Source organism: Mauremys reevesii, linkage group 2 (genome assembly GCF_016161935.1).
Source record: "Mauremys reevesii isolate NIE-2019 linkage group 2, ASM1616193v1, whole genome shotgun sequence".
In the NCBI taxonomy this organism is placed as follows: domain Eukaryota; kingdom Metazoa; phylum Chordata; order Testudines; family Geoemydidae; genus Mauremys; species Mauremys reevesii.
In genome coordinates this window covers 124,146,395-124,173,980 of record NC_052624.1, presented here as the reverse complement: position 1 = coordinate 124,173,980, position 27,586 = coordinate 124,146,395, and the positions used below count along the sequence as shown (strand labels likewise).

At 46.2% G+C, this 27,586-nt stretch overlaps 1 protein-coding gene across 1 annotated transcript in view; it reads left to right on the top strand.

Annotated features, from left to right (window-relative positions):
• LOC120397510 (transcriptional repressor NF-X1-like) overlaps window positions 1–27,586 on the top strand; it is a 225,903-nt gene that overhangs the window by 157,788 nt on the left and 40,529 nt on the right. The window contains 3 exon segments of the mRNA XM_039523454.1: window positions 281–511; window positions 7,651–7,724; window positions 26,014–26,115. Coding sequence (XP_039379388.1) covers window positions 281–511; window positions 7,651–7,724; window positions 26,014–26,115 — 407 coding nt within the window.

The following is a 27,586-nucleotide window of genomic DNA, read 5'->3' as shown; positions in this document are numbered from 1 at the left end:
CTGATAGTGTTTGTAAGTACACTGTTTCATGCAGTTTAAAATGATCAGATGCAGTTTTGCTTTCTTTAGACCACATGTGTACAGACTTGATGCAGTATTTTCAAGTATGACATGACATATATACTCAGGTTTGGGCTTAAAATAGATTGCAAAGTGCTTAGTGCAAAACCATAGATAATTTTCTTCTAAACATCTATGCTATATTAAAATATAAACATGATTAAAAGTATCTTTACAATAACACATTCACTGTTAGTTATAACGTCTTTTTCCTTTTCAGCTGCGGTACAATATTCCCTGTCATCTCACTGACATCTCTTGTGGTCTTCGCTGCAATCAAATGTTAAAATGTGGAATGCACAAATGTAAAAGGATTTGTCACAAAGGGGTGTGTCTCATAGATGAAGAGTGCAAACAGCCATGTACTCATCTGAGACTATACTGTAATCATCCCTGTATGGCTCCATGCCATCCATCTTTACCCTGTCCTACAACTTCTTGCAACACAAAGGTGATGGCTCTGGAACACAGAACATAGTGTGCAATTTGTCTGTCTGTGAATTAAGAGGTTTCAGTCAATGAACGATTATAAAAAAAAATTAAAATACTGACATAGAAACTTTCAAGATAATGCATACTATCAGTATACAAGTTTTGGTATATTAATATGTCATAAAGTATTATGTATTTCATGGTTTTGTTTTTCAAAATTTCCACTAGTAGAATGGCTAGTAGTTTGAGCAAAAGTACCTGCCAGATTTCTGTCTGTTAAAATATTTGTCCCAGATCCTCAGATGTGATCCATTCACTTTTTGCTCCTGCATAAGCTAGCTCTCTATTGCTTGTGGGGGTTTGGCCTGGGTAAGGAGATGTGGCAGAGGAGAGTTGAATTTGTCCTCGATTGATGCAAAATCATAGTGAACTTAAGCTAATGACGTAACATAGAGCAGCCTGCTGGGGGCAACCACATAGAATAGACTCCGAACACACACACACACATCTGATCTTTGCTCAGAAGCAGGGAAAATCAAAATATATATATTTCACTATAGTAGATGTGAACAAAATAACCACCCAAATCTCCCAATGAAAATGGTGGTTCTTCGAGTGCTATTCCTTATGTGTATTCCACTGTGAGTACATGTGTTTGATGAGCCTGAGATTGAAAGATCTTGCTACTAGTGTCCATTCGTCCATAGCTGCACTCTTGTTCTCCTCATGCTCTGAACCTAGGTTAGAATCATAGAATATCAAGGTTGGAAGGGACCTCAGGAGGTCATCTAGTCCAACCCCCTGCTCAAAGCAGGACCAATCCCAACTAAATCTTCCCAGCCAGGGCTTTGTCAAGCCTGATCTCAAAAACCTTCTAAGGAAAAAGATTCCACCACTTCCCTAGGTAACCCATTCCAGCACTTCACCACTCTCCTAGTGAAAAAGTTTTTCCTAATATCCAACCCAAACCTCCCCCACTGCAACTTGAGACCACTACTCCTTGTTCTGTCATCTGGTACCACTGAGAACAGTCTAGATCCATCCTCTTTGGAACCCCCTTTCAGGTAGTTGAAAGCAGCTATCAAATCCCCCATTGTTCTTCTCTTCTGCAGACTAAATAATCCCAGTTCCCTCAGCCTCTCCTCATAAGTCATGTGCTCCAGCCCCCTAATCATTTTTATTGCCCTCCACTGGACTCTCCAATTTTTCCACATCCTTCTTGTACTGTGGGTTGTAAGAGACAATGCAGCCAACCACCACCTTCTTACAGCTGCGTGGTCTGAGATGGAACACTCTAGTGTCCTCAGTGTTCTTCCTTCAACTTTATCTGTAAATAGTTTTAAAATATTTTTTCTTAGTGTATTATTTTAGTATAATTAGCTAGGGACTGGGGAGGCTTTTTTCCCTTTTCGAGTATTTTCCCCAACCCTGTCTCTCCACCATCTTCCCAGCATGAAGATTGAGCTATGTCGGGAGTACTGGGATTCAAAAACTGCCTCTCCTGCCCATGAGCCTTCCCACTCAGTAACAATCATCAGAAGTGTCTGTGCTCCTGGGAGAAGTACATCTCTCTACCAGGTGCAGTATCTGCTACTCCTTTCCTAGCTGGACCTGCCAGGTGTAGGACTTTAGGTTCAGAATACATTTTATGGAGCAGGCAATGAAACCTCAGTCTGATGCAGGCCAGGCAGCCCTCCCGTATATTGGTCAAAGGTATTGAGAAGCATGTCCCCAGTTACCATCATTTTTGATACCTGGGTGAATAGGAATACAGTTAAGGACTCCTCCACTCAAGAGAAGCAATCTCTGTGCTCGAGAGAAAACTCTTCTAAGTCCCGTCCCCAATTGTCATTTGAATCATCACACTCTGGTTCCAAATCCCCAAAGACCCACAGTACTTATTCTGAGGCTCAGAAGACTAACACTTCTCCAGCCACTACCACTTTGCCATCAGTGCTGAGCAAAGAGAAATGCCATGAGTCTCGACCTCCAGTACCAAATAAGTCTAAGAGCCACATGCACTGATGGTACTGTCATGTTTGCATTTGGAATCTAAGACTTCCAAAAGACTTCCTACATGAGCTCAAGTATGAGGAGACAAATACCATCATCCTCCATCTGGAGAGAAGATACCGAGGATATCACTATCTAGTCCAGTCCACATTCTCCCATCATTTCAGCACTGGTTCTCAACAGGGAGATGTTGACAACCCATGATGGACCCATATCACTGTCCATAGTGGGAACCATGGAACCCATATACCCATTATCCAGAGCGAGTGCAGTCACACAAAGAATCACATCATCCCCCCTTTCACAAGATACCATCCCAAGCTCCTTCTAGAACCCATAGAAGAAGGGGGAAAAGAACTGGATCTTGTGGTACCACCCATCCCATCGGGTATATCATCTTCCTCCCCTAACAAAGTGGTTGCTGTGTCATTGTCGTCTCCATCAGATGACCACAGACAGTTCCAGGAGTCTATTAAGGGTGGCTGAGATGATTCCCTCAGGAGGAGGTCCAGGAGTTATCCCACAAACTGCTGGATATTCTCCAAAGTGTTGGATGGAGTAAGATGGTGCACCCAGTGAACAAGTCTATCCTAGCCAAGGTGGTGAGGCATACTCCAACTATATGTGCACCTACATGTAAGAGGTCAGAGAAAAGATATTTGTCCCATCTAAGGGAGCAGAGTTTTTTTTTCCTACTCCATCATGCCTCAAACTGCTTGTGGTGCAAGCTGCCACACAAAGGAGTAGATAACAGTAAAGCAGATCTGCCCTTCAGAAAAGGAGGTGAAATGTCTGGACCTTCTGGGCAGGAGGGAATTTATATCAACAAGCTTGCAGTTCCACAAAGCCAGTATCCAAGTGCTTCTGGAAAAGTATCATTTTGCCGACTATTCCAAGTTTTAGGAGTTTAGAGACAAGTGCTCTGCCTTTGTTGGGGAGGGAATTCCAGGCCCTTTATTGAATAAGGTAGATTGGTGGCTCTATCATCCCTCCTGGCAGCGGTAGACATGGCTGATACAGCTTCTAGATCAATGGCTACCAACATTGTGGTGTGAGGATAAAACTGGCTTCATGCCTCAGGATTCCCCAGAGAAGTCCTGGTCACTGTGGAGTACTTACAGTTGAAGGAGACAGCGTATTCAGCCAAAAGACTGATGAGTCATTACCCCCATTAAAAGACTTGAAGGTGACACTCTGCTCCCTGGATTTATATAGACCAGTTCTTAGAAGGAAATATAGCAAATAATCCTACAAACCTAGACCACCAGCTCAGCCCTTCTACACTGGAAAGGATACAAACTGCCACAAAAGAGGCAGAGTGTGCGAAGACCCAAGCAGATGCTGCTCCTTCCATACTCTTTCCATCCTCAACTATCAGGCAAGAAATACTTTTGACAGGACCTCCAAGAGCAGCCAACTCACCCAGAGGCCATGTTCTCCCACCCCTGAAATTTGATTTGGTGGCTAGCTGGCCCAATTTTTCCATATATAGCAATCATAGCAGATGGAAGGGTCTTCTATGTCATCTGCTTTGATTGCACAATGGTTCCTTTCCCCTCCCCCTCCAAAATCCCCTTCCTCGCCCTTTTCAGGGACCACTCTCATGAAGGAGCACTCTTACAGGAAGTACACTCTCTACTTCATCAAGGATCCATAGAGCAGGTGCCAGCTCAGCACCAGGGAAACAGTTTTTATTCCAAATATTTAATGATCCCCAAGAAAACAGGAGGATGGAGACCTCCATTACCTAAGTTTCTTTGTTTGAAAATTAAGATTCAGAATGGTCACTCTGGCATCAATAATCCTATCTGAACAGAAAAAAATTATTCACAACTCTTGACATCAAGGTGCCTATTTCCTGAGTGGTAGGTACGAACCACTCTCAGTACAGGGTGCTTCCCTTTGAATTAGCAACAACACCCTGAGTATTCATAAAAGTGCTTCCAGAAGTAGCAGCAAGCTTCCGTCCATATCCATGTTCAGTAGTAGCAGAACTCAATAGCCCATATCCGTATATTTCTTATGGGAAAGTCTTGTCGGAAGGCACCCTCATCAACCTCATCCTTACTCACTCTCTGAACATCTCTAAGAATCTGCATAAATGTAGAAAAGTCCACGTTAACTCCAACACAGACCATAGATTTCATCAGAGGAACTCTAGACTCACGCAGAGCCAGAATTTATCTCCCCATGGACAGGTTCATGAACATTCTGATTAATCAGCTCAGAAAGAGTCCACTGACATCGGTTCAGACATGCCTCGTCCTCCTGGGTCACATGGCATCTTGCACTTAGGACCCCATTTGTAAGATTACAACTCTGCTGCCTACAAGCCTGGCTTCAGACAGTTTACGTGTCAAGTAAGCACTGCCTGGACAAGGTTTGTTATGATCCTTCACAGTGTACATGACTCTGTAGCTTGGTGGCAGGACAAAGAACAGCTGTGTATAGGAGTTCCCTCACTTCCCCACTCCTCAGAAGACACTGGTGGCAGATGCCTATTTCAAAGACCTGGGTACTCATCTGAACAAACACACAGTAGAAGGAACATTGACCCGTCCTGAGTTGAGGATGCATATAAATCTGTTTAATCTTTAATGTGTCACCGGACTCCTTGTTTTTGTGGATACAGACTAAGGGTACATCTACACTACCCGCCGGATTGGTGGCCAGCGAGCGATCCAGCGGGATCGATTTATCGTGTCTAGTCTAAATGCGATAAATGGACCCCCGAGCCCTCTCCCATTCCGCAAGAGGTGCAGGCAAAGTCGGTGGGGGAGCTGCAGCAGTTGACTCACCGTGGTGAAGACACCACGGTAAGTCGATCTAAGTACGTCGACTTCAGCTATGTAGCTGAAGTTGCATAACTTAGATCAATCTTCCCCCCCTCCCTCCCAGTGTAGACCAGGGCTAGCACAGCTGCCCCTCTGATATAAATCTTCTGGAACTGAAAGCAGTTCAGGAGGTCTGCATATGGTTCTTACCATTTATCCACTCCCAACATGTTCAGGTAATGTTGGGCAACATAACTGTATTCTATATGAACAAGCAAAGGGTAGGGGAAGCAAGATCTACACCCCTTTGTATAGAGATGGTCCACCCATTATTGGTGTATTCATCATCAAATTATGCTGTCAGCAGTACACTTCTTTGTAATACACAGTACTCTAATAGAAAGCCTTAGCTGTCACTTTTCGACAGAATGCAATTGGGAGATTCATGACTTAGTGGTAGGAGACATATTCCAACAATGGGGATCCCCATTTCTAGACCTATTGGTGTTGCAGGACAACAAACAATGCGCTGCGCAAGGGGGCAGAGGAACAGAGCAGAGATGATGCCCTTCTAATCCCATGGTCAGGCAGTCTGCTGTACGCATTTTCCCCCATCCCACTCCTACTTCAAATTCTCAGGAAGATCTGGGAGGATGTGGCAGTCATCCTTATCACTACCAGGTGGCCAAGACAATTTTGGTTTCCCATTCTTCGGCTGTCATCCCATCCGCCAGTCAGCATTCAACCCTTCCGAGATATCCTGATACAGGACAAGAGCAGGCTCAGACATCCAAATCCAGGACCGGCTTCACCTCACAGCGCAGTATTTGGATAGGCATCAAACCTAGAGTAGAAATGTTTGGCAGCTGTTAGTCATTCTTAGTAACTGCTGGAAAGAGTCCACCAGCAAGTGTTTCTTCGCTAAGTGGAAAAGATTCTGTGGTTGGGTCCTACACTACCATATGTCTGAGGGGAAATTAATATTGCTACTATTTTGGACTGTCTACTGACCTTGAAATCCTCTAGCTTTCCATTAGCTTGCTATGCGTTTATTTGGCAGTGATCAGTGCTTGCCATCCTCTGACCAACAACTGTTCCATCTTCATGCATCCAGTTACTGGTTGCTTTTTTAAAGATTTACTCAAACCTTTCTGGTGGCCATCACTTCAGCTAGAAAGGTAAGCGAATTGGGGGCCCTAATAGCCAATCCACCTTAGACCATATTCCATAAAGATAAGGTTTCCATAAATTTGTCCCCAGAGTAGTTTCCAATTTTTACATGCATCAGTCCATACACTTACCCTAAACCTCATACCACCAATGCGGAACAGAGACTCCATTCCCTGGATGTGTCTCAGGCATTGGTATTCTATCTTCAAAGAACAAACTCCTTTTGGAGGTCACCCAGGCTCTTTGTTAGCATTGCAGAACACATGAGAAGGCAAGCAATCTCATTGTAAAGATGAAGTGGATATTGAGGTTTACCTTGCTCTGTTGCCAGTTGTTGAAAACTCCTCCACTGCACAGAGTGAAGGCCCTCTCCACCAGACCAAATGCTGCTTCAGTAGCTTCATTGTTGACTTATGTAAAGCAGTCATGTGGAGTTCTGTTCATACCATCAAAGGAGTCTGCACCCTGGTGCACACCTCTTCAGCTGATGCATCCTTTAGGACCATGGTCCTTCAGTCCTCAATACCACAATACCATCTCACACACCCCTTCTTCTTGAATACTATTTGTCAGTCACCCACAGGGAAATACACATAGCGACCAGCATTCAAAGAAAGAGGAATGGTTACCTATCGTCTATAACCAGAGTTATTTGTGATGTGTGTTCCCTCTCTGTATTCCATTAGAATCATAGAATCATAGAATCTCAGGGTTGGAAGGGACCTCAGGAGGTCATCTAGTCCAACCCCCTGTCCTCCTTCCCCTCTTCTTCAAGGCATAGACTATATGTGGTAGAGAAGGAAGTGGAGCGGCAGTTGGTCCATACCACCTCTTATGCCCTCGGGTCAGAGCATGAGGCAAGCAAGAGCGCAGGCACAGACCAACATATGCCACTAGCAAGAATCTTCAGTCTTGGTCACATGGAGTGCATGTGTACCCACAGTGAAATACACATAGGGACCAAACAACTTGAAGAAAAACTCTAGTTACAGAAGGTAAGTAATCTTTCTTTTCTTTCTTTAGCTCATGTCACCGTAGAAACTATTTACAAAAATCAATTGATTTTTTAGTATAAAAAAAAATGATTTTTCAAGATCATTATTTTTTTAAGTCAGTATAATGTTTTGGAAGACTAGGTTTCTGATATATTTGTTACAAATAAAGAGGAAAAAAATGATTTACTGCTTTCATGGCATAACAGGTTGATCTTCAGTGTGAATGTGGAAGAAGAAAGGAGAGTATGATTTGCTCAGAAGCATCTAGTACATATCAAAGGTTTGTACTGGTTATTTTATTCCTTGTCCTTTTCTCGACTTTCTTCTACAGTTCCTCAAAGTTAGGGTTTCTGCTTTTGACTTTTATATGGTAACCTATTGGGTTCTCCTGCTCTGTTATATACACTTTTCCCAAATTAAATGAGCTACCCTGTAGTTCTTTTTTCCCCTTCCTATTCTTATGAACTTATTTGCTCACCAATATGCACTGAAAGATATTCCTTCTCTCATTGCTGATTGGAGGTAGAGCAGAACTTTGGTTGCATATCAGGGCTAGGATCTCCCGTCCCTAGAACACTACAGAGTTCTAGCCATCCATTGCTATTTAGATGCAGACTACAATAATGGCTCTAAACTACTTCTAAATTTCTTCATTCTGTTTATTTACATTTGGATTATATTGGAAACACCAGAAGGAGATTGGGGACTTCTTAAATCCTAAAATACAGTTACTGCTTGGCAGCACTTGTGTCTCTTCCTTTCAAGACCATGACAAAGGCCTGAAAAGTAAAGGGGTGCAAATGCTGTCTGTGTGGCTTCTTCCCTCATTGCCAGGTCTCAGAGTACAAAATACCTGAAATGCATGGGCAAGAGATCCCTAAAGTGTGTGGAAAAGCTAGATGCCTGTGCAGTCTTCAGAAAGAGGAGCATGTAGTTCCCAGTCATCATGTAGGTCAATTATCAAGCTGTTGGAACAGGCTGCAGGGCCGTTCCCTATACTTCATAATACAGTAGGTGTCACACAGACCACCAAAATGGTGCAAGTGTGTGCAGAACATTGTTTAGTCCCATTAACTTCAATGAAACTACTTATATGTTAAAGATTATGTGTTGAAGCAGGGCCCCAGTTTTTTATAATGGATCACTGTCCAGAATGGTGTCACATATGCCAGGGTCATCTGTGCTAGTGATCGCAGTTGCTTCCTTGAAGGATCATCTCCCACACATTTTTAGTGGTGGCATTGGAATGGTAGTTGGAGAGAATATAATATACAAGGAATAGATTACACATTCCCTTTTCACACTGCAAAAACTGTCAGCAACTGTTACCTTTGTCACCAATACTTTATCAGACAAAATAACCCATACCAAAGCCGGAACTGTGACATTATCATAGCATGCATCACTTTGACATTAACTGATTATTAGGAGCAACGAGGAGAGGCTGAGAGAACTGGGGTTATTTAGTCTGCAGAATAGAAGAGTGAGGGGGGATTTGATAGCCTTCAACTACCTGAAGGGGGGGTTCCATAGAGGATGGAGCTAGGCTGTTCTTCAAGTGATTGTTCATGTCCATTCCAAGCAGATGTGTGCGTGCCGCGTGCACACCAGCTGGAAGATTTTCCCTTAGCAGTGTCCATAGGGTCGGCCTTGGCGCCCCTGGAGTGGTGCCTCCATGGCACCCTATATAGGGGCCCGCCAACCCTACACCACCTCAGTTCCTTCCTACCGCCAGTGACAGCTAGCTGGAACTTTTGCTCGCTCTTACAGCAAGCATAGCAGTGTCCCATTTAAGTGTATATAGTTGTTTCCTCTCTCATAGTTTAGAGTTAGTGTTAGATAGTTTGGGGTTTTTTCCCCCAACGTACTCGTCGCCCTGCTGGGGCATGCCCAGGTCCCCAGGGTTTAAACTCCGCAAGTACTGCAGGAAGTTTATGCCAAAGAGTGACCCGCACTCTTCCTGCTTAAAGTGCCTTGGAGAGAGCCACCAAAGAGATCAGTTCAGTATCTGCAGGGGATTCCATCCCAGGACTCTTAAGGACAGAGAGCAGAGACTCAAAGTGCTCCTGATGGAGGCAGCCTTACGGCCACACTCAGACCCCGAACTGCCCTCACCCGGTGCACAGCACTTCTTCCTCGGTGTGCAGCACCCCGTCACCACTAAAAAGTCAGGAGGCCCAGTCTAAGACTTCTAAGTCCTGGCACCGGGGAGAATTGGGACATAGAAAATCTGCCTCCATGCAGCACTGATCACCATTTCCGGTGCCTGCAAAGAAAAAAAGGCCGGTGAGGGGCCAATGACCCCACCAGGATCTTAAAAGGCCGGCGGCATCCATGAGTGCGGTGGGACAAGCCGTGCCACAACCACATCTTTCTATGGTTCTGTCGACTCCCGCCCCACTGGGGGTGCGGTCGAGTCCGGACCAGTAGAGATCCCCGGACCTCAACGAGGATGTGTGTCTTCCATCGACACTGGAGGCGTTCATGGCGGCCTCTGACTTATTAAGCCCCCTGGTACCGGCCTCCCTGCACTGGTGGAAGGAGCTGCAGAACATGGCCCGACCCCTGGCCCAATCAAGGGGCAAGCCAACCATGATGTTGCCCCAGTCCCCACCCTGCGGCACCGGCACAGAGAGAGCATCCCACGGCACCGCCCTCCCACAGCAGTGGGTACTGCTCCCCCTCGATCCTCCTATTCAGAGACCTCGGAGGCGGAATCCTACCAATCCAGTATATCGAGGAGCAGGAAGTCGGCTTCGCAGGCGAGCCAACGACCTTACCCAGTACAGTGGCAGCAGCAGTGGCAACAGCCCTCCCAGTGGCCATTCTAGACTCCCTGGGCTTACCATCAGACGATGGGACAGGTGCACAGCCCACGTCGTTCTCAAAGTTGGTGGCCCCGGTGAGGCAAATGCCTCAATCACCGGCACCGCCGTCAGACAGGAGTGTGCCACGTCAAAGCCCAGCACCCCCTAGTCAGACACCGGCACTGGCTGGAACCATGGTCCTGCCACCACAGGCCCTGCACAGTGCGCCTCATCGTTCGGTGTCGACCCTGGTACCGGCCATAATGCCGCATCTCGCATCCACACCGGCCACGCAACCGAAGTACCATCTGCCACAGGCCCCTGCAGAGACTGGCCCTTTGCAGATGATCTCCTCCTCTTCCTCTCCGGATGAGCCGGTTGCGGGAACTCCGGCCTTAGAGGCCAACCGGGTGCTTCAGTAGCTCCTTAAGCGTGCAGCTCAGAGCCTCGCGATCCAAGTGGAGGAGATCAAGGTGATGTGGATCTGGTAGTGGACATCCTGGCCCCCTCGGGCCCATCTAGGTTTGCCCTACCGTTGATAAAAATGATAGCTGATACGTCCTACACCTTGTGGCAGACGCCAGCTTCATTGGCCCCCATGGCCAAAAAGACAGAGAGGCACTACTGTGTGCCCTCCAAGGGCCATGAGCACCTGTATGCCCACCCTCCCCCAGACTCTCTGGTGGTGGATGCAGCCAACCAAAGGGAGCGTCAGGGCTTCCAAGGGTCTACACTGAAAAACAGGAAGGCCAAAAAGTTGGACCTATTTGGCAGAAAGGTGTACTCAACAGGGGGTCTGCAATTAGTATAGCCAACCAACAGGCTATAGTGAGCCAGTATGGACACAACACATGCTCAGCATTGTCCAAGTTCGCTGACGTCCTTCCCCAGGAATCGCAAACAGAGTTTTCGGCTATAGTGTAGGAGAAGTTGTTAATTTCCCGGGCATCCCTCCAAGCAGCCCTGGATGCTGTGGATGCAGCCTCCCGCACTCTGGCAACCGGGCTGGTTATGCGATGAGGAGCCTGGCTTCAGGTCTCAGGCCTTCCACATGAGGTCCAACAGACCATCCAGGACCTCCCTTTCGAGAGACCCATGCTCTTCTCCAAAAAGACAGACAAGAGACTCCATAGCCTAAAGGACTCAAGGGCTACCCTACGCTCGCTGGGCTTACACACTCCAGCCACCCAATGCAGGCAATTCAGGCTGCAGCCGGCCCCGCAACCTTACCAGCCGCAAAACCGCATAGACTTCTCGCGGAGGTGGAGCAAAAACGGCAGAAGGAGGCAACAGCAGCCCTCCGGCCAGCTGAGGCCCCTGTCAGGGCCTAGACCCCAAATTTGATGGTGCGGTCGGGGACGACCTACCAGTCAGGACTCTGGATCCTACCAACCCTACCTTTTCATCACGTCTGTCCCCCTTCTATCGCGCTTGGTCCCGAATCACATCGGACAGTTGGGTGCTCCACACGGTAGAGAGGGGATATTCTATCCAGTTCTCCTCCCTCCCACCCCATCAGCCCCCCTCCACGTCCCTCTTCAGGGACCCCTCTCATGAGCAACTTCTAATTCAGGAAGTTCAGTCCCTCCTCCTAGTAGGGGCAGTGGAGGAAGTTCCGTAGGAAGTCAGGGGCAGAGGTTTTTACTCCCGATATTCCCTAATACCCAAGGCAAAAGGGGGCCGCAGACCCATTCTGGACTTGCGGCATCTGAATAAGTTTGTAAAGAAGCTCGAGTTCCGTATGGTCTCCCTGTCCTCCATCATTCCCTCCATGGATCCAGGGGACTGGTACGCCGCCCTCAACTTGAAGGATGCGTATTTTCATATCGCAATAGTTCCAGCATAGGCATTACCTCAGATTCATCGTGGGCAACGCCCATCTTCAGTTCACGGGCCTGCCTTTCAGCCTGTTAACGACTCCGAGGGTCTTCACAAAATGCATAGCAGTCGTGGCAGCCTACCTGCGCAAGCACGGGATTCAGGTGTTCCCGTATCTGGACGATTGGCTCATCAAGGGCCATGCCAAGGCACAGGTGGAGGCTCAAGTGGTCTTCCTCGAGCTTGGCCTCCTGCTGAACGAGGCCAAGTCCACCCTGTCTCTCATCCAGAGGATAGAATTTATAGGGGCAGTTCTAGACTTGACTCAAGCAAGAGCGTACCTACCAGATGCCAGGTTCTGGGCCATGTCCAACATCATTCTCGGTCTCCAACGTTGCCCAATCACCACAGCAAGAAACTGCCTCAAGTTGATGAGTCATATGGCTGTGTGCACCTATGTGGTGAACCACGCCAGGCTCAGGCTGTGCCCTCTCCAGTCCTGGTTAGTGACTGTGTACCGCCCAGCCAGGAATGCGCTGGACTCGGTGGTGACACTTCCCAGAACGGTGCTAGATTCCCTCCAGTGGTGGCTCGACCCGCGGGAGGTCTGCGTGGTAGTACCCTTTATCAGCCCCCAGCCATCCCTATCATTGGTAACAGATGCATTGGATTTGGGGTGGGGGGCGCATCTGGAGAACCTCAGGACTCAAGCCCTTGGTCCCCAGTGGACCTCTCCCAGCACATCAACGTCAGGAAGCTATGGGTGGTGCGTCTAGCCTTCCTCACTTCCAAATCTCACCTGGTGGGCAGGTGTGTTGCAGTCCTCACGGACAATACCTTGGCAATGTTCTGTATCAACAGACGGGGGTGCACGCTCCTCTCCCCTGTGCCGGGAAGCCCTCGCGTTACGGGATTTCTGCATACAGAACACAGTTCACCTGACAGCATCCTACCTCCCAGGGGTGCAAAACAGACTGGTGGACACCCTCAGCCTCTCGTTCCATGGTCACGAGTGGTCCCTTCGCTGAGATGTATCACGCTCAATCTTCCGTCTCTGGGGCTATCCCCAGATAGACCTGTTTGCCTTGAGGGACAACAGAAAGTATCGATGCTTCTGCTCCCTCATGGGGCGCAGTCCAGGGTCTCTGATGGACACCTTCCTCATCTTGTGGGTAAGCAGCCTGCTCTACGCCTTCCCCTCGATTCCGATGGTTCACAGGGTACTCCTCAAGATCCGCAGGGATCATGCTCGTGTCATCCTGATAGCGCCGGCGTGACCACGCCAACACTGATGCATGTCACTGCTGCACATGTCACACAGGTGCCTCTCTCGTTGTCCCTGCTCCCATACTTGATCACACAGGATCGGGGCCATCTCTGCCACCCGAACCTGGAGTCACTCCATCTCACAGCCTGGATGCTCCATGGCTAAACCCCGTGGAGATGCAATGCTCTCAGCAGGTCAGGCAAGTCCTCCTGGGCAGAAGAAAACCCTCCACCAGGGCCAAGTGGAAACTCTTCTCCATCTGGGCTGAACAGCAGGATCAGGCTCCATTGCTCACCTCGATCCCTCTCATACTGGATTACCTGTTGCATTTGAGACAGCTAGGACTTTCCATCTCTTCGGTTCGGGTCCACTTGGCAGCCATCTCAGCATTGCACCCAGGAGCGGAAGGTGGTTCAGTTTTCGTGAACCCATTGGTTTGTCGCTTCCTCAAGGGCCCGGACAGACTGTTCTCACATACTTGACAACCAGCCCTGGCTTGGGACCTCAATTTGGTCCTTTCCGCCCTCACATGGCCCCCCTTCGAGCCCCTGGCTCCGTGCTCTCTGTTATCTCTCTCATATAAGGTCGCATTCCTAGTGGCTATTATCTCGGCCAGGAGGGTGTCAGAACTCAGAGCACTGACGTCCGTGCCTCCATGCACTGTCTTCCACAAGAACAAAGTCCAACTTAGGCCACAGCCGGCGTTCCTTCCGAAGGTGGTCTCCCAATTCCACATGGGTCAAGTCATTTTTCTCCCTGCGTTCTATCCTAAGCCACACTCCTCCAGCACGGAGTGTAGGCTGCATTCCCTGGACGTTAGCAGGGCCCCGGCATTCTATATTGAAAGAACCAAACCATTCAGGAAATCAACTTGTTGCTGTGGCCGACAGGATGAAGGGACTCCCCATCTCATCACAGTGTATCTCCTCATGGATCACGGCCTGCATCTGTGAATGCTACTGTTGGGCTAAGGTGCCTGCCTTTCACGACCCACTCCACAAGGGCACAGGCCTCCTCCGTGGCCTTCCTGGCTCAGGGCCCGACACAGGAAATATGCAGAGCGACCACGTGATCCTCAGTCCACACATTTACGTCACACTATGCCATCACGCACCAGCCCAGAGACGATGCAGTCTTTGGTCGTGCAGTGCTCCAATCCACGGTGAACTCCAACCCCACCGCCTAAACTCAGGCTTGTGAGTCACCTGCTTGGAATGGACATGAACAATCACTCGAAGAAGAAAAAACGGTTACTTGCCTTTTTGTAACTGTTGTTCTTTGAGATGTGGTGTTCATGTCCATTCCATTACCCACCCTCCTACCCCTCTGTCGGAGTGCCAGCAAGAAGGAACTGAGGGGGTGGAGACTCGGCGGGCCCCTATATAGGGTGCCATGGAGGCGCCACTCCAGGGGGCGCCAAGGCCGACCCTGCAGACGCTGCTAAGGGAAAACCTTCTGGCTGGCGTGCACGCGGCGTGCACACACCTGCTTGGAATGGACATGACCAACACATCTTGAAGAACAACAGTTACAAAAAGGTAAGTAACCGTTTTTCTCTCAGTGGTGGTAGATGACAGAACAAGAAGCAATGGTCTCAAGTTGCAGTAGGGCAGATCTAAGTTGGATATTAGGAAACACTATTTCACTGGGTGAGTGGTGAAGCAATGGAAAGGTTACCTAAGGAGGTGGTGGAATCTCCATCCTTAGAGGTTTTTAAGACCCGGCTTGACAAAGCCTTGGCTGGGGTGATTTAGTTGGTGTTGGTCCTGCTTTGAGCAGGGGATAGGACTAGATGACCTCCTGAGGTCTCTTCCAACCCTAATATTCTATGACAAGATACTGCAACTATTTGACTATCTAATGGTTTGTTACTGAGTGACTCCTATTCTCTGAAACTGATGAAGGAATACTTTGATAATAATCCACACATGCCTTTATCAGATAAGGAGATGTAATAATAATGCATTCTTCTCATCTGGAAAGAATATTAAATAAAGTGTATTGGTCCAAAGAGATTTATAGAACAATTTATATAAATTGGAAAGACATTTTTTAGTATCCTGACAGGGTATGAAGGGACATGCCCTCACTCTAATAGAGAGGAGACTAACAAGCTGTTCTGGGCCTGTTCAGAATTAATGAGGCACACCTGTAAGGCTTGTTCTGCCTGGAAAGCGGGGAAGCTTAAAAACAGAAATTGGCCACAGGAAGAGGCAGTGAATAGGAGGGCTGCTCCACTGCAGATGCTGCTGACAACATAGACAGGTCAACAAACAGGGAGACAGGCCTTACCTCTCCCAAAGCTACACAGACTAGCTACAAAGCAAGATGCCCCAAGAGGAGGGGCTAGAGGTAGACCCCTCTACAAGACAACAGACTCGCTGATAGACCAAGTCCAAAGAGATGGATCCAGAAAGACTGCCTGAGACACAGGCCACTTTTGCCTTGCTGTGTTTTCTTTTCCCTCAAGAGAGAGGGCCATTCGTTTGTCTGTTTGTTATATTCAAAGAATCCGTCATATGCTATGAAAAATATTCTATTATCAGACTGTCTAAAATTCTTGTGGCCTGATTTTTAAGAACTTAGCATTTATAGCACTTTATTTGTTCAGAGCACAGTTCTCACTGACTTAATTTTTCAGCTATGAGCCCTCTCAGCACTTCTGCTAAACAGGTCCTAGGATATTAAGTGGAGTACTAGAACATGAGGAGCACACAGTTGACCACCTGTAAACAGTCTGGTTTAAGTGACTTGCCCAGCTATTGAGTTCTTAACTTTGCAACATCAACAGACATTTAACATAGTTTTTTGTGTGTAATTTTACTAAGTTTTTATACAAACAAAGTGTATAAAAATGTAAATTCCATTATGTAGAGGAAATGTAAATTCCATTATGAAGAACCATATTAACTCCCAGATGGTTCATCAGTAAAGTTAGAAGTGTTAGCTCCACAACACCAGACTTATACCTCTTGAGCTAGAAAAATAACTGATAGGAGTAGTAGGTTGTCATCCTCTGTGTGGACTAACAACTAGAGGGGGTGAGACATACTTTGGCAGTAGATTTGACAGCTATTTGCTGACAGGAGAGGATTGTTGAGACTCAGGAATCTAGGAATTCCAGGTTTTGAGAGAAGTGTGCTCGAGTGCTTTGAGATCCTTCTGCCCCTGGTCACTCCAGCCCGTCCTCATCTGAATCCCAGTTTCCCCTTGGCTCCTCATCCCAGTCTCTCCCAATCCCCTGGCTTCTCGTTCTAGTATGAGTCTTCCATCATCCTCTTGCTCCCCCCAGGCCCAGCTCCTCACCTCTCTGCAACCAGCAAGGCTGCTTCTTCGGGTGCTTGCACATATCGATTCCATTGTAGGTGTGTGCATGCCCATGTGCACCATTGTCGGAATTTTTTGTCTTAGCGGTATCCATAGGGCCAGCTCTGGCACCTCTGGAGTCCTGCGCTCATGCCCCGATATATGAGGTACCACCGGCCCTACACAGTCTCAATTCCTTCTTACCGGCTGTGACGGTTGGTTGGAGTGCCTTCCTCATGCATTTGCAAATGTGATCGTGGTTTTTTTCATAATTAATTAGTGTTGGTCATTTGTATAGTGTTCTATAGTTACAATCCCCATTAGGGATCTCGTCCCAGGAACGGGGCATGCCCTGGTTCCCGAGCTTCAAGCCGTGCTCAGTCTGCAACAAGCCTATGCCAGTTAGCACCCCCACAGCAGCTGCCTAAAGTGCTTGGGGAGTCGCACATGAAGGAGAGGTGCAGGATTTGTAAAATCTTTGGGCCAAGGACCTAAAAAGAATCAGATATTTGATTTAAAGCCCTCTTCAGGGAGGCTGCACTTTGCCCAGCATCAGAGGCATCTCAGTCCCTCGATTCAACGCCTAGTACATCAACATCAGTGCAGAGTGCCCCGCCGGCACAGAGTTTCTCTCGGCACCGCTCCCCATCACAGGTGCCTAAGAAGCACCAGAAAAAGCAGCATGGTTCCCCAGCGCCAAGTAAAGAGGGAAATGGGGTGTTGAGCAAAGAACCTGTTTGGGCTGCCTGCCCATCCCGGAGCTCCAAGGGGGTACCTCTCCATCTGGACCCTTCAGCCCGCCCAGGGTTCCACCTCCGACTCCAAGTGGTAGGGGACCACAGCACTTGTTAGTGCCTTTGGTGCCCAAGGTCTTCTAGGTGTCTAGGAACCTTATGGCCCTCCTGGTACTGCCTATGCCATGTCCAGCAGTAGATACTGCTAAGGCTCCACAGTCCAAGGGCAAGCCAGCCATGGGTCTGCCTCAAAGGGTAGTGGACCATTGCCAATCTCTGGAACAGAGGCGTTGTTCCCTAGCTCCGCGACCACAATCCCCAGGTCCGCAACTGCGGTCCTCGGCCAAATGACCCAGGTCACCGGCACCGCACTCACAGTCCCCATTGATGCAGTGTAGATCGCCTGCATCGAGCCACTAGGTTCTGCATTCCCAGTTCCAAACCTCCTCCCAGCAACTGATGCCCCAGTGCAGGTCTCTGTCCCCTAGATGGCCTTTAGTGCATTGCTCTCCACTCTCACAGCACTGATCCCCTTCATCCCAACACCGTTCCTCAGAGAGGTGTCAATCATCGCCCATTAGGCACTGGTCCCCTGCTTCTGGAATCAACTGCCAAACACAAGCCTCCACGGCCCACCCTTGGTCCCAAAAGGGAGAATCATCTGAGTTGGAGCATGAGTTTAGCCCTTTGCCTCATAAGTAGCGATCTCCCTGAGTTCCGGAGACCAGCAGAGCACCTGCGGTGTCTGTGTGGCAGCAGAGCCACTGGCCAGCTCAATAGCCCTATTGGAACCCATGGGATCTGCCAGTGATGATGGTGCCTTATTCGCACCAATCCTCTCTGGCCACCTTGGAAAAACGCCCTTCTGCACCACCAGCACTGAGCTCGGAACGTGGCACAGACTCTGGGGCAGGGACAGGAAGAGGTGCAATCACCACAGGAGCCCTCCGTACTGGGGGAGAGTGCCCCAACCCCCTATGGTGGTGCCATTGTCATCTTCATCACTGGATGGGTGGTGGTGGGGCCCTTAAACTAAGCTGACACAGCAGACCTCAAGTGAACCACCCAATGACCACAAGATCTGTTAAGGGACAAAGGCACCAAGCCAGGTTTATTGTTGATGAAGCACAGTACTAGTATCCTGAAGACTCTACTGGATCACTAATACATGTATGCCTGTAACAATGGACCAGCTCAGTGAACAGCGGGACTTTCCGTTCCTCCCTAGGCTAGACAAAGATACTCCCTCTTTATACCGCAATACAAACATGAGAGTACTGTCCCTCTGACATAGTTACAGTAGTTACTGCCTCCTGACTAGTTATCACTCATCACCTTGTACATGTTCGTTCGATCAAAACATCTCTATTATGTACGGTCATCCTTGACCTTATCTTTTAGGAGGGGTCAATGTGTTCCTGTTATCCTTGGGGAATGTTTTTATATCATCCTTGATATCAGGATGTTCTGGTACCACTTAATATCTGGAAGTGTTTGCGTGAGTACTCTGTGACTAGCACTTCTTAGGAATGTGTATTCCTGCAATATCAGCCCTGTTCTTGCCAGATTCTGTGAGCAGGTCCTGCCTCACACCAGGCCTCTGATACAAGGGCTTATATCTTAGGCTCTCTTCCTGCTATAACTCCGATCACTCTACCGCTGCTCCCAGACCTGATAACCCAGGACCACAGCCGTCTTCGACATCCCAACCTCAAATCTCTCCACCTCACAGCTTGGAAGCTCCATGGCTTGCTTGCTCTGATCCAGTTAGGGAAGTCCTCCTTGGCAATAGGAAACTGTCTACTAGGGCCACCTACCTAACCAAATGGAAGAGATTCACAATTTGGTTGTCACAGAGACACACGTCTCCTATGCCCTCGTCAATACCTCATATCTTGGATTACCTTCTGCACTTGAAGCAATAGGAGCTCTCTATGTCATAAATAAAAGTCCACTTGGCTGCCATTTCTGCCTTTCACTCAGGCATGTCTGGCTGATCGGCTTTCACCAACCTGATAGTTGGACACTTTCTTAAAGGACTTGACAGGCTGTACCATCAAGTACGACAACCAATCCCAACCTGGGACCTTAACCTTGTTCTTTCCAGACTAATGGGGCCCCCCTTTGAACCACTAGCGATGTGCTCATTGCTCTCTCTGTCTCATGGAAGGTAGCATTTCTGCTGACAATAACCTATGGCAGCAAGGGTTCCGAGCTTAAGGTCCTAACATCTGAACCTACTTACACTGTCTTCTATAAAGACACGGGTCAGCTTTGGCTGCACCCAATGTTCCTCCTGAAGGTCGTCTCCCAGTTTCATGTTAATCAGGACATTTTTCTTCCAGTTTTTTATCCTAAGCCACACGCAAATAGCCGGGAGCAAAAACTCCACTCTTTGGATGTTCGCTGTGCATCAGCTTTCTATATCGAGCAGTTGAAACTGTTTCGAAAATCTAAGCAACTACTTGTCACAGTAGAAGACAGAATGAAGGGGCTTCCAGTCTCATTCCAAAGAATTTCATCATGGATCACATCCTGTATCTGGCCATGCTACGATCTGGCTAAAGTACCTGCCCCAGTGCTGACCGTCCACTCCACAAGGTGCAGGCATCTTCAACAGTGTTTGTGGCACAGGTTCTTACCCAAGAAATTTTAAGGGCTGCAACATGGTCATCAGTCCACACTTTTACCTCTCACTACGCCATTACCCAGCAGGCTAGGGACAATGCAGCTTTCAGCAGAGCGGTGCTACAGTTAGCGAATCCATGAGCTCCAACCCCGCCTCCAAATTCTTGCTTGGGTCCTGATTGGAATCAACATGAGCAAGCACTCAAAAAAGAAAAAATGGTTATTTACCTTTCATAACTATTGTTCTTTGAGATGTATTGCTCATATCCATTCCAAGACCCACCCGCTTACCACTCTGTCGGAGCAATGCCGGCAAGAAGGAACTGAAGGACCCCATGACCCCAGGGAGCACCTGAACTGACCCAATGGGTACCACTAGGGGAAAAACCTTCTGGCTACTGTGCACACGGCACACACACACCTAATTGGAGTGGACATGAGCGACACATCTCGAAGAACAATAGTTACGAAAGGTAGGTGACCATTTTTTACGAAAGGTAGGTAACTGTTTTTCTGCTTTGCTTCTAATTTGCCTGGAGTATTGAGAATACAGGAGTGACAGTCTCCCTGCTCTCCATTCCTATGTCCAGAGGCACTGCAACACCTGGCATCTGGGAGGAGCAAGTTCATGGAAAGTCCTTCTCAGCTTTGTAGCCTTGGGCTGGAGCATGCTCATGATGGATGTAATCTTTAGAAAATATAGCTGTCAAACTCTGAGAAGTCTCTACTGAGCATATGCAAAGTGCCATTTTCAAATGCTTATAACTTGGTGAAATATGGGTGGATTTTCATGGTGAAAGCAAAAGGCACATATTGGGCACCAAGGCAAAACTCTCTGCCAAATTTCAATTCCATGCTCCAATAGATGGAGGCATTAGAATTGCTCAGCTAAACAGTTGTATCAATTTTTTAACCCGGACAAAACATTTTTCCCTAACCTGATTCTGAGAAATGATTGAACAGTTTTTGCTGAAATTAAAAAAAAAAAAATGCAATGTGGAAAATTGTCAAACTTTAACTGTTTGGGCTGCAAAGTTTATAAGCAATTGAATCCAAGGTCTTATAATGGTAAGTGATAGGTAAGCCTTAACTATAGGTGTCAGTACCAGCTCACCTATAATAAATGTATGACCTCTTAAATGAATATTGTTATACTACTTTAACTTAACGCTGTATATCTAGGTCTCTCAAATCTGGTATCCAATCTAGTGACTAGCTTTTCCGGAGCTACCTGATGGTGGGTTCCAGAATAATAATAAGCATGAATTCGCCAAGGGATACTGCCATTGACTCTGGACTGGGGTCTTTATATACTGATTTGCTGCAGTTGCAGGCTGGAAGTGAAGCAAGATTTATGCAAAGTATCCATGCATGACATAACTAGCCCAGGAGTAAAGAAATTTACTGTAGGAGAGGTGACAACTATATTCACTACTCTCCCTTCTGAATTAAAGATTTTGTCTTGGACAATGACCAGCGCATACTGTAGGTAATGCAGCTTTGTGAGGGCAGTACATTTGCTTGCTCTTTCTAGTTTGCTCAAGGTCATGTTCCTGAAAGTATTTAGCAGAGCTGCTAGACCATGCATAGTACTGACATGTGAATAGGACCTTAGAAGAAGAAGAAGGCCATCCAGACAAGGGTAATCATGTGTCCCTTTAAGTGAAAGGGAGGGATAACATGATATTTGTGAAATACCTGTACAAGAAGCTGAGTCTTTGTATTGAAAAAGTTTCCTGCTGTAGCAGAAGCTGAAGACTCTCCTTGATCACATCTTCAGTAGATCTCCAGGAGGTTTATCTTCACATTCTGAAGTCCTGAGAGAGCAATGCAGTAATGATGGATTTCACTATTTCCATCTGGAATATTAATCCCTTTATATACTACTTGAGTTTTAGAATGGCCAGCATGTGATCTTTTCTCTTTGTTCCACAAAGAATCTTATGCACTTTTCAGAATCTCACTCTCTACAGAACTGGCTTTTTTGTTGTGATGTGTAGGAGATAGACTATTTCATCCTTCATCTTCTGATGTATCAAAGGATTTTGGTGCTTTTGTTTTAGTTTATTCTTTCCCTAAAGTTAAAATAAACTTGTTCTGAGTTCAGTGAGTGAATTCTATAGAATATCCATTTTCTGATCTTCTCAAGTACCCATTTTCTTGAGGTGGCTGATTATCCAGGGAGGGCCCACCCTAACACACTCATTAGAGAGAGTGGTGGTGGGGAAAATCTCTGATTTGGGAAATGAAAACTCAAAGTATAGAGAAGCTTTGGGAGTTGGATGGTTTTCCAGAGAAACCCAGCCTTGATTTTCCAACTTTCAGAAATGGTTGCATGAGCCTCTTCCTAATGCGTAATTGCTACACTAGCTTCTGGAGGAGCAGCAGCAGCTTCAGAAGGAAAAACCTATTGAAGCAAAGTTGTCTGAAGATTCTGTGACTGGAAGGAGAAAGATTGTGAACAAGGGAAAAATTCCCACAGTGACTGTTTTATTTATATACTACCCAAAGATTTTACTCATAGAATATGTGGAAGGGTGTCAGCCTGCAAGTCCAGTTTCTGCAGGTGGAGCTGCAGTAGACCCCGGGCAACTACATTTGAATTTTGAACATTCAGTAAATCTTAAGAGTCAGGTGAAGCATAAATCCCAAAAGCAGCATCTAGAGAAATCCAGTTTCAAGTAGGTATTATTTAGATTCTCTTTTTTTTTTCTGTATGCTCCCAATTGAGAATCACTCTACAAAATAAGAGGTCACAACCAACACTCCCAGGGGTAAGGCCCCTGTATCCAACTTTTGTCTGATTAATTCTTTTTTATGTGAGTTTGGCAGGATGGTCTGATTGTGTTCCTTTACGAAGAAGGCTGCATATTAGGCTCAACCTTAGGCTGGGTGATTAAGTCCTTTTGGTCCTTTGGGTGCAAGCAGGATTTCTGAACATCCTCATAAAACCAGACAAGGAAGAAAGAAAGAATTAGAAGAAAGAATTAGACAGCTCTTCTGCAACTTAACAAGTTTTGTTTTTTACAATACACACAAAGTTAAGATTCCCATTTGCACTAAGTTCTGGGAAGTTTAGTTGAGAGCCTGAGGTATCTTTCTCATTTAAACGTTTCTTCCTTTCTTTAGAAGATCTTTCAGGGAGGAACATCTTGTGAGAGATTTTAAGACTTCAAGGAGAGTCCTACAGGCAAGAGGATAGCCTAATGGTATAGATATATTGCGGTACCTTTAAGAACCACCTTCTTTGGCCAGGGGGATTTTAAAGCTTGCCATGCTCTCAGTGATACCTGAGTTACACATATTTTGTCAAATATGGTAGTTCTGTTACCTGGGGTTCTTTCAACCCAAAGCTCTTGGTAACTTTTACTCTGTGCAAGGTGGTATCAGGAAGTAAATCAGGGGAGAAACAGCCATCCAACTGATAGATGGCTGGCACAAACAGGACAACGCAAGAGTGCTTTCACGTAAAGCTAAACTTTGCTTGGTCTCAAGCACTTACACACGTCCGCAACAGGTTAGTAAAACACCCCCAACCCTTGATAATTACCAAAGCTGAGTGTGGCTCTCGAGTGGCACAGCGTCAGGCTTCCAGTGGCCAAATCTTCCATCTGCTGGTGGGGACTGCAAGATGTATCCAGAGGAAGAGTCCAAAAGAGTCCAACTACCTCAGACTTTTTTCCCTTATTTATACATTAGTAATAGAATGACATGTCCCTTAAAGAAAACTTGTCAAGCAAGCAGTTTCAATGGTCAAGCAAGGGGTTCCTTCTGATTATTGATTAACCAGGTGCGGGTTTTTCCAGAATTTGGAGCCTTGAGGCCCTAATAGACATTCCTGGGGACACGTTCTGCTCTTCTAAAATGCATGTATCAGCAACTTCAACACAATTCTTATCAGGAAGGATGTGGGGTTAAGCTGCCCTTTCTGTGGCACTCAAAACCCCCTCCCTTGCTGCCTTGGTCATGCTGAGGCTGCGGCATGGCCAATTTACAGCCTGCTGACTTGGCTGCTTTTAGCAATAAGCCATATTGGTTTTAGGCACTTTACTGGTTTGCTGACATCTCCCCGTACAGTTCTTTGAACTGACCAAGACTTCATTTCCAAGGTCACCATCATCTTCTTCCTATAATAGAAAGTAGTGTCACTCTGGTTTAATTAAAACATTCTAAGGCAAGGGTAGTCAATAGGCGGACTGTAGGCCAAATTCAGACCACCAGGCACTTTTGAACAGACCCCAAAATCTTTTCATTACTTATCATTATTGGGGGGGGGGGTAATTATTTTCTGTGGAGTCTGGACCTTGACCAAAAAATTTGGACATGGACAAAAAATAATTGACTACATCTGTTCTAAGGTAATGGAAGAGCATAAGTTGGATGTGGAAAGGCTGTCAATGGAGTAAAAGTGTTTGTGTATACATGGCATTCAAAGCTCCTTCCAGTACTGCTTACTCTGTGGAAGGAGCAGCAATTTCATGGGTGAGAAGGTCTGTAAGGGCCATTATATGGTCTTCCATCCACACTTTCTCAAAATAGTATAATCAACATCCTCTACTAAATACATCAGCAAAGGAAAAGTCTGTTATGGAACATGGTGCCTCCCAGTGTCTTAATTGTTTACATAGTTGAGTTGTATCCTCCCCTCCCTCCCTAAGGATGATCAACTGCTTTCTGCATGCCTCTGTGAAGACTGACATATGAAGGAAATGAAGAAGGGAAAATTCTCTTACCTGAGTATTTTCTTTCTAGGACCCTCCATCTCAGATAGTCTGACAGTGGTGCTCCACTGTGGGGACTGTCTGACGTGAAGAAGGGCAAGAGAGAAAATTCTCAAGTAAGACAGAATTCTTCCTTTTCACATTTATTTCAAAATTGGCATGCCGTATTAACTTCAAATTTTCTTCTGATATTCACCTTTTATGATTCACTATAAACATGAGAAATTTCTGGAAGAAAATCAGCGTTGTTTTTTTCTTAACAGAAAGTTAGATGTGGGTGGTTAGGGTGATCAAGAGCAGGATTAGAATGTCTTCAAACTTTTACCTATAGAGTTACTACTGTTTCATTACAGTTTGTATAAAGCTTTTCTTCCTAAAATGTTTTCAAGGTGTGTTATAGACTGTATTTTCAGGGTTCGTTATCCACAATTAAAATACAGTTATAATGAGGGTTGAAATGTGACGTTTGTTTTACTTTTTTTTTTTTAACAGGGATATAAAGAATTTTTTTCACAAATGAAACTGTAGGGGTATTAGTTAGGCAGATACTGACATTTGACCAGAAAAGTGGGTTAACTTCCTTACTCTTCTGAAAAGTGCCATGGGGTATTTTAGTGACTCTGGTAAGAGTCTTAGTTTTACATCACATTTTGAAGTTGACACCTCAAGTAGCATGTATTCAATAGCATGCCATCTGCACCATCCCACACCATTTTCTGAACACCTGGGTTTCCTTTGGTATCTTCATTCAGAGCATAAGCCAGGCTTCATCCAACTTAGCTTTAGAATGTAATTATGCAATCTTGCGAATTGACACATTACATTTTTACCAAGATGCAACATCAATGTGTGTTGTGTAAAATCTACAAAAATGATAATTTCCCTGACATCTTTCATTCCTCAGCTTTTCTGCATGCAGCTTTGCATTCCTTCTTTGCATGTCTCTCTTGGTGTTTTCTCTACAAAGGGTAGTTAGGAGTGGAGTCCTGTTCTTGTGTAGCTTAGAGTCTTGCATGTCAGCCACCACTTTCCGCTCCCACAAATGCCTCTAATTCTTATGCTGCTGTATGTCCCCTACTATCCCATCTGGCCACACAGTTTAAAAAGTCTTCCCTTTTCCACGCTCCATAACCTTAAAGTAGTAGTATGGAATATAATGGCAAGCTCCTTGAACTTATTTATTTCTCTGGTGTCTCACGTGGACTACTAGTCTGTAGTTCCATGCTGTTTGCCAAGTGATCTTTTTGCATATGAATTAAGTAAAATCTAATGGGTTTTTTTCTTCCAGAATAGCTGCTATATCCATAGCCACTAAACTAACAGACCTGCAACTTGGAGACTCAGTGGAAATCAGTAGGCTGATTACCAAAAAGGAAATGAAGCAAACAAGGTAATCATGAAGAATCAAGCATGGGAGAGGTTCTAGCAACTACAAATGTTGAACTGAAATGTGTATGTTGCTGAAAAAATGTGTGGCATTGTGGGTAAAGTCCAAAATAAAATCAGGAAAACTTTTAACAGCCTATCTGTATTTAACAATACTGATATTTTAGGATTCTCATTCAGTTTCCATAAGAATCTTTAAATCTTTGTGGGGTGGTTTTTTATTATTATTATTATTTATTATTATATAGAATGATTTTCCTACTGTATTGAATGTAGGCATGCTGCTATCCTAATTGTATTTCAGATATGGGACAAGGATGTGTGCTTCTGCAGCCATGGCTTCAGAGAGCTCCTGAAAATTCCATATTTAACATTTCCTGTGGGTTTTTTTTTTTTAACGCAGTCAGATAACTTTGTGGTCATCTCAAAATTGGGTTTGTCACTAAATAACAAGCCTGAGGGGGTGGGGAGGCATTTTTTTGCAGCTCAGGGCTACTAGAGGTCAGGCAATTTACACCCCTCACGTGCCCCCTCACCACAGCTTATTTTAGTCTCACATATCTGGCCAGCATGCATAAATTGTTTCTCAGCTGTGGTGCCTGCCGAGCGGCAGGGAGGCAGCCTGTCTGCTGTTTCTGTGCACAGTGAGCAGATTTTTACTGCAGCTTTGTCTGGATTTTGACAGTCTCACTTCTGAGGCTCTCCTCTTTTGAGGAAGTCAGAGAGATAGTAAAGGCTCCTTGTTATGATTCCAGGAAGGCTGGAACTGTAAATATCTTGGAAACACAGGGGGCCCCAGTGCCATAGAGCAAGTTGCTATTGCTGGCACCAAGACGCAAGCTGGTGCTCACATTGTTGCCTCTGGTTTTGCAATGGAAGGCCTTCCCCAGTATGGAAGTGTACTTTGGTGCATTTATTGAACTCTCTCGTGTTACAAGGTTTGCCTCAATCTCTTACCACAGCATAGGTTCTCAGATCAGTTCCATACCTGGAACCACCAGTCTTGATTGATTAGTGATGATCCAAATGAGTCCTTCATTTCACAGGAGGAAATTTCAGTTCACTCAAGTCAAAGGCTTTCTATCACTCCAAAACCAAAGCCTATAGTTTCATTAGTTCTGAAAATTCACACACAACACCGAATGTGCAGGTTCTATACACCCCTGACTCCTATTCCAAAACATCTCAACTTTTGAACAAAAAAACCACTTGGTTCCTCCCTCTGATTCCAGGTATTTGATGTGATTTTCATCTCCTTACCCTTACTCACTTTAAGAGCTTTTCCCCCTGCCTTACCCTTATGGAGTTGCGCCTCTATGGGGTGCCTTGCCAGCATGGACCCTCCTTCAGAGGAACCCCCAGACTAACTACCCTGTTATGGAGCCTCAACCAATGCCACTTCTTCTGTGAACACAAAATTTCTGAACCACAATCACTGAAAGAACCCTAGAGCAATTATACCCCCAGCACCTGCA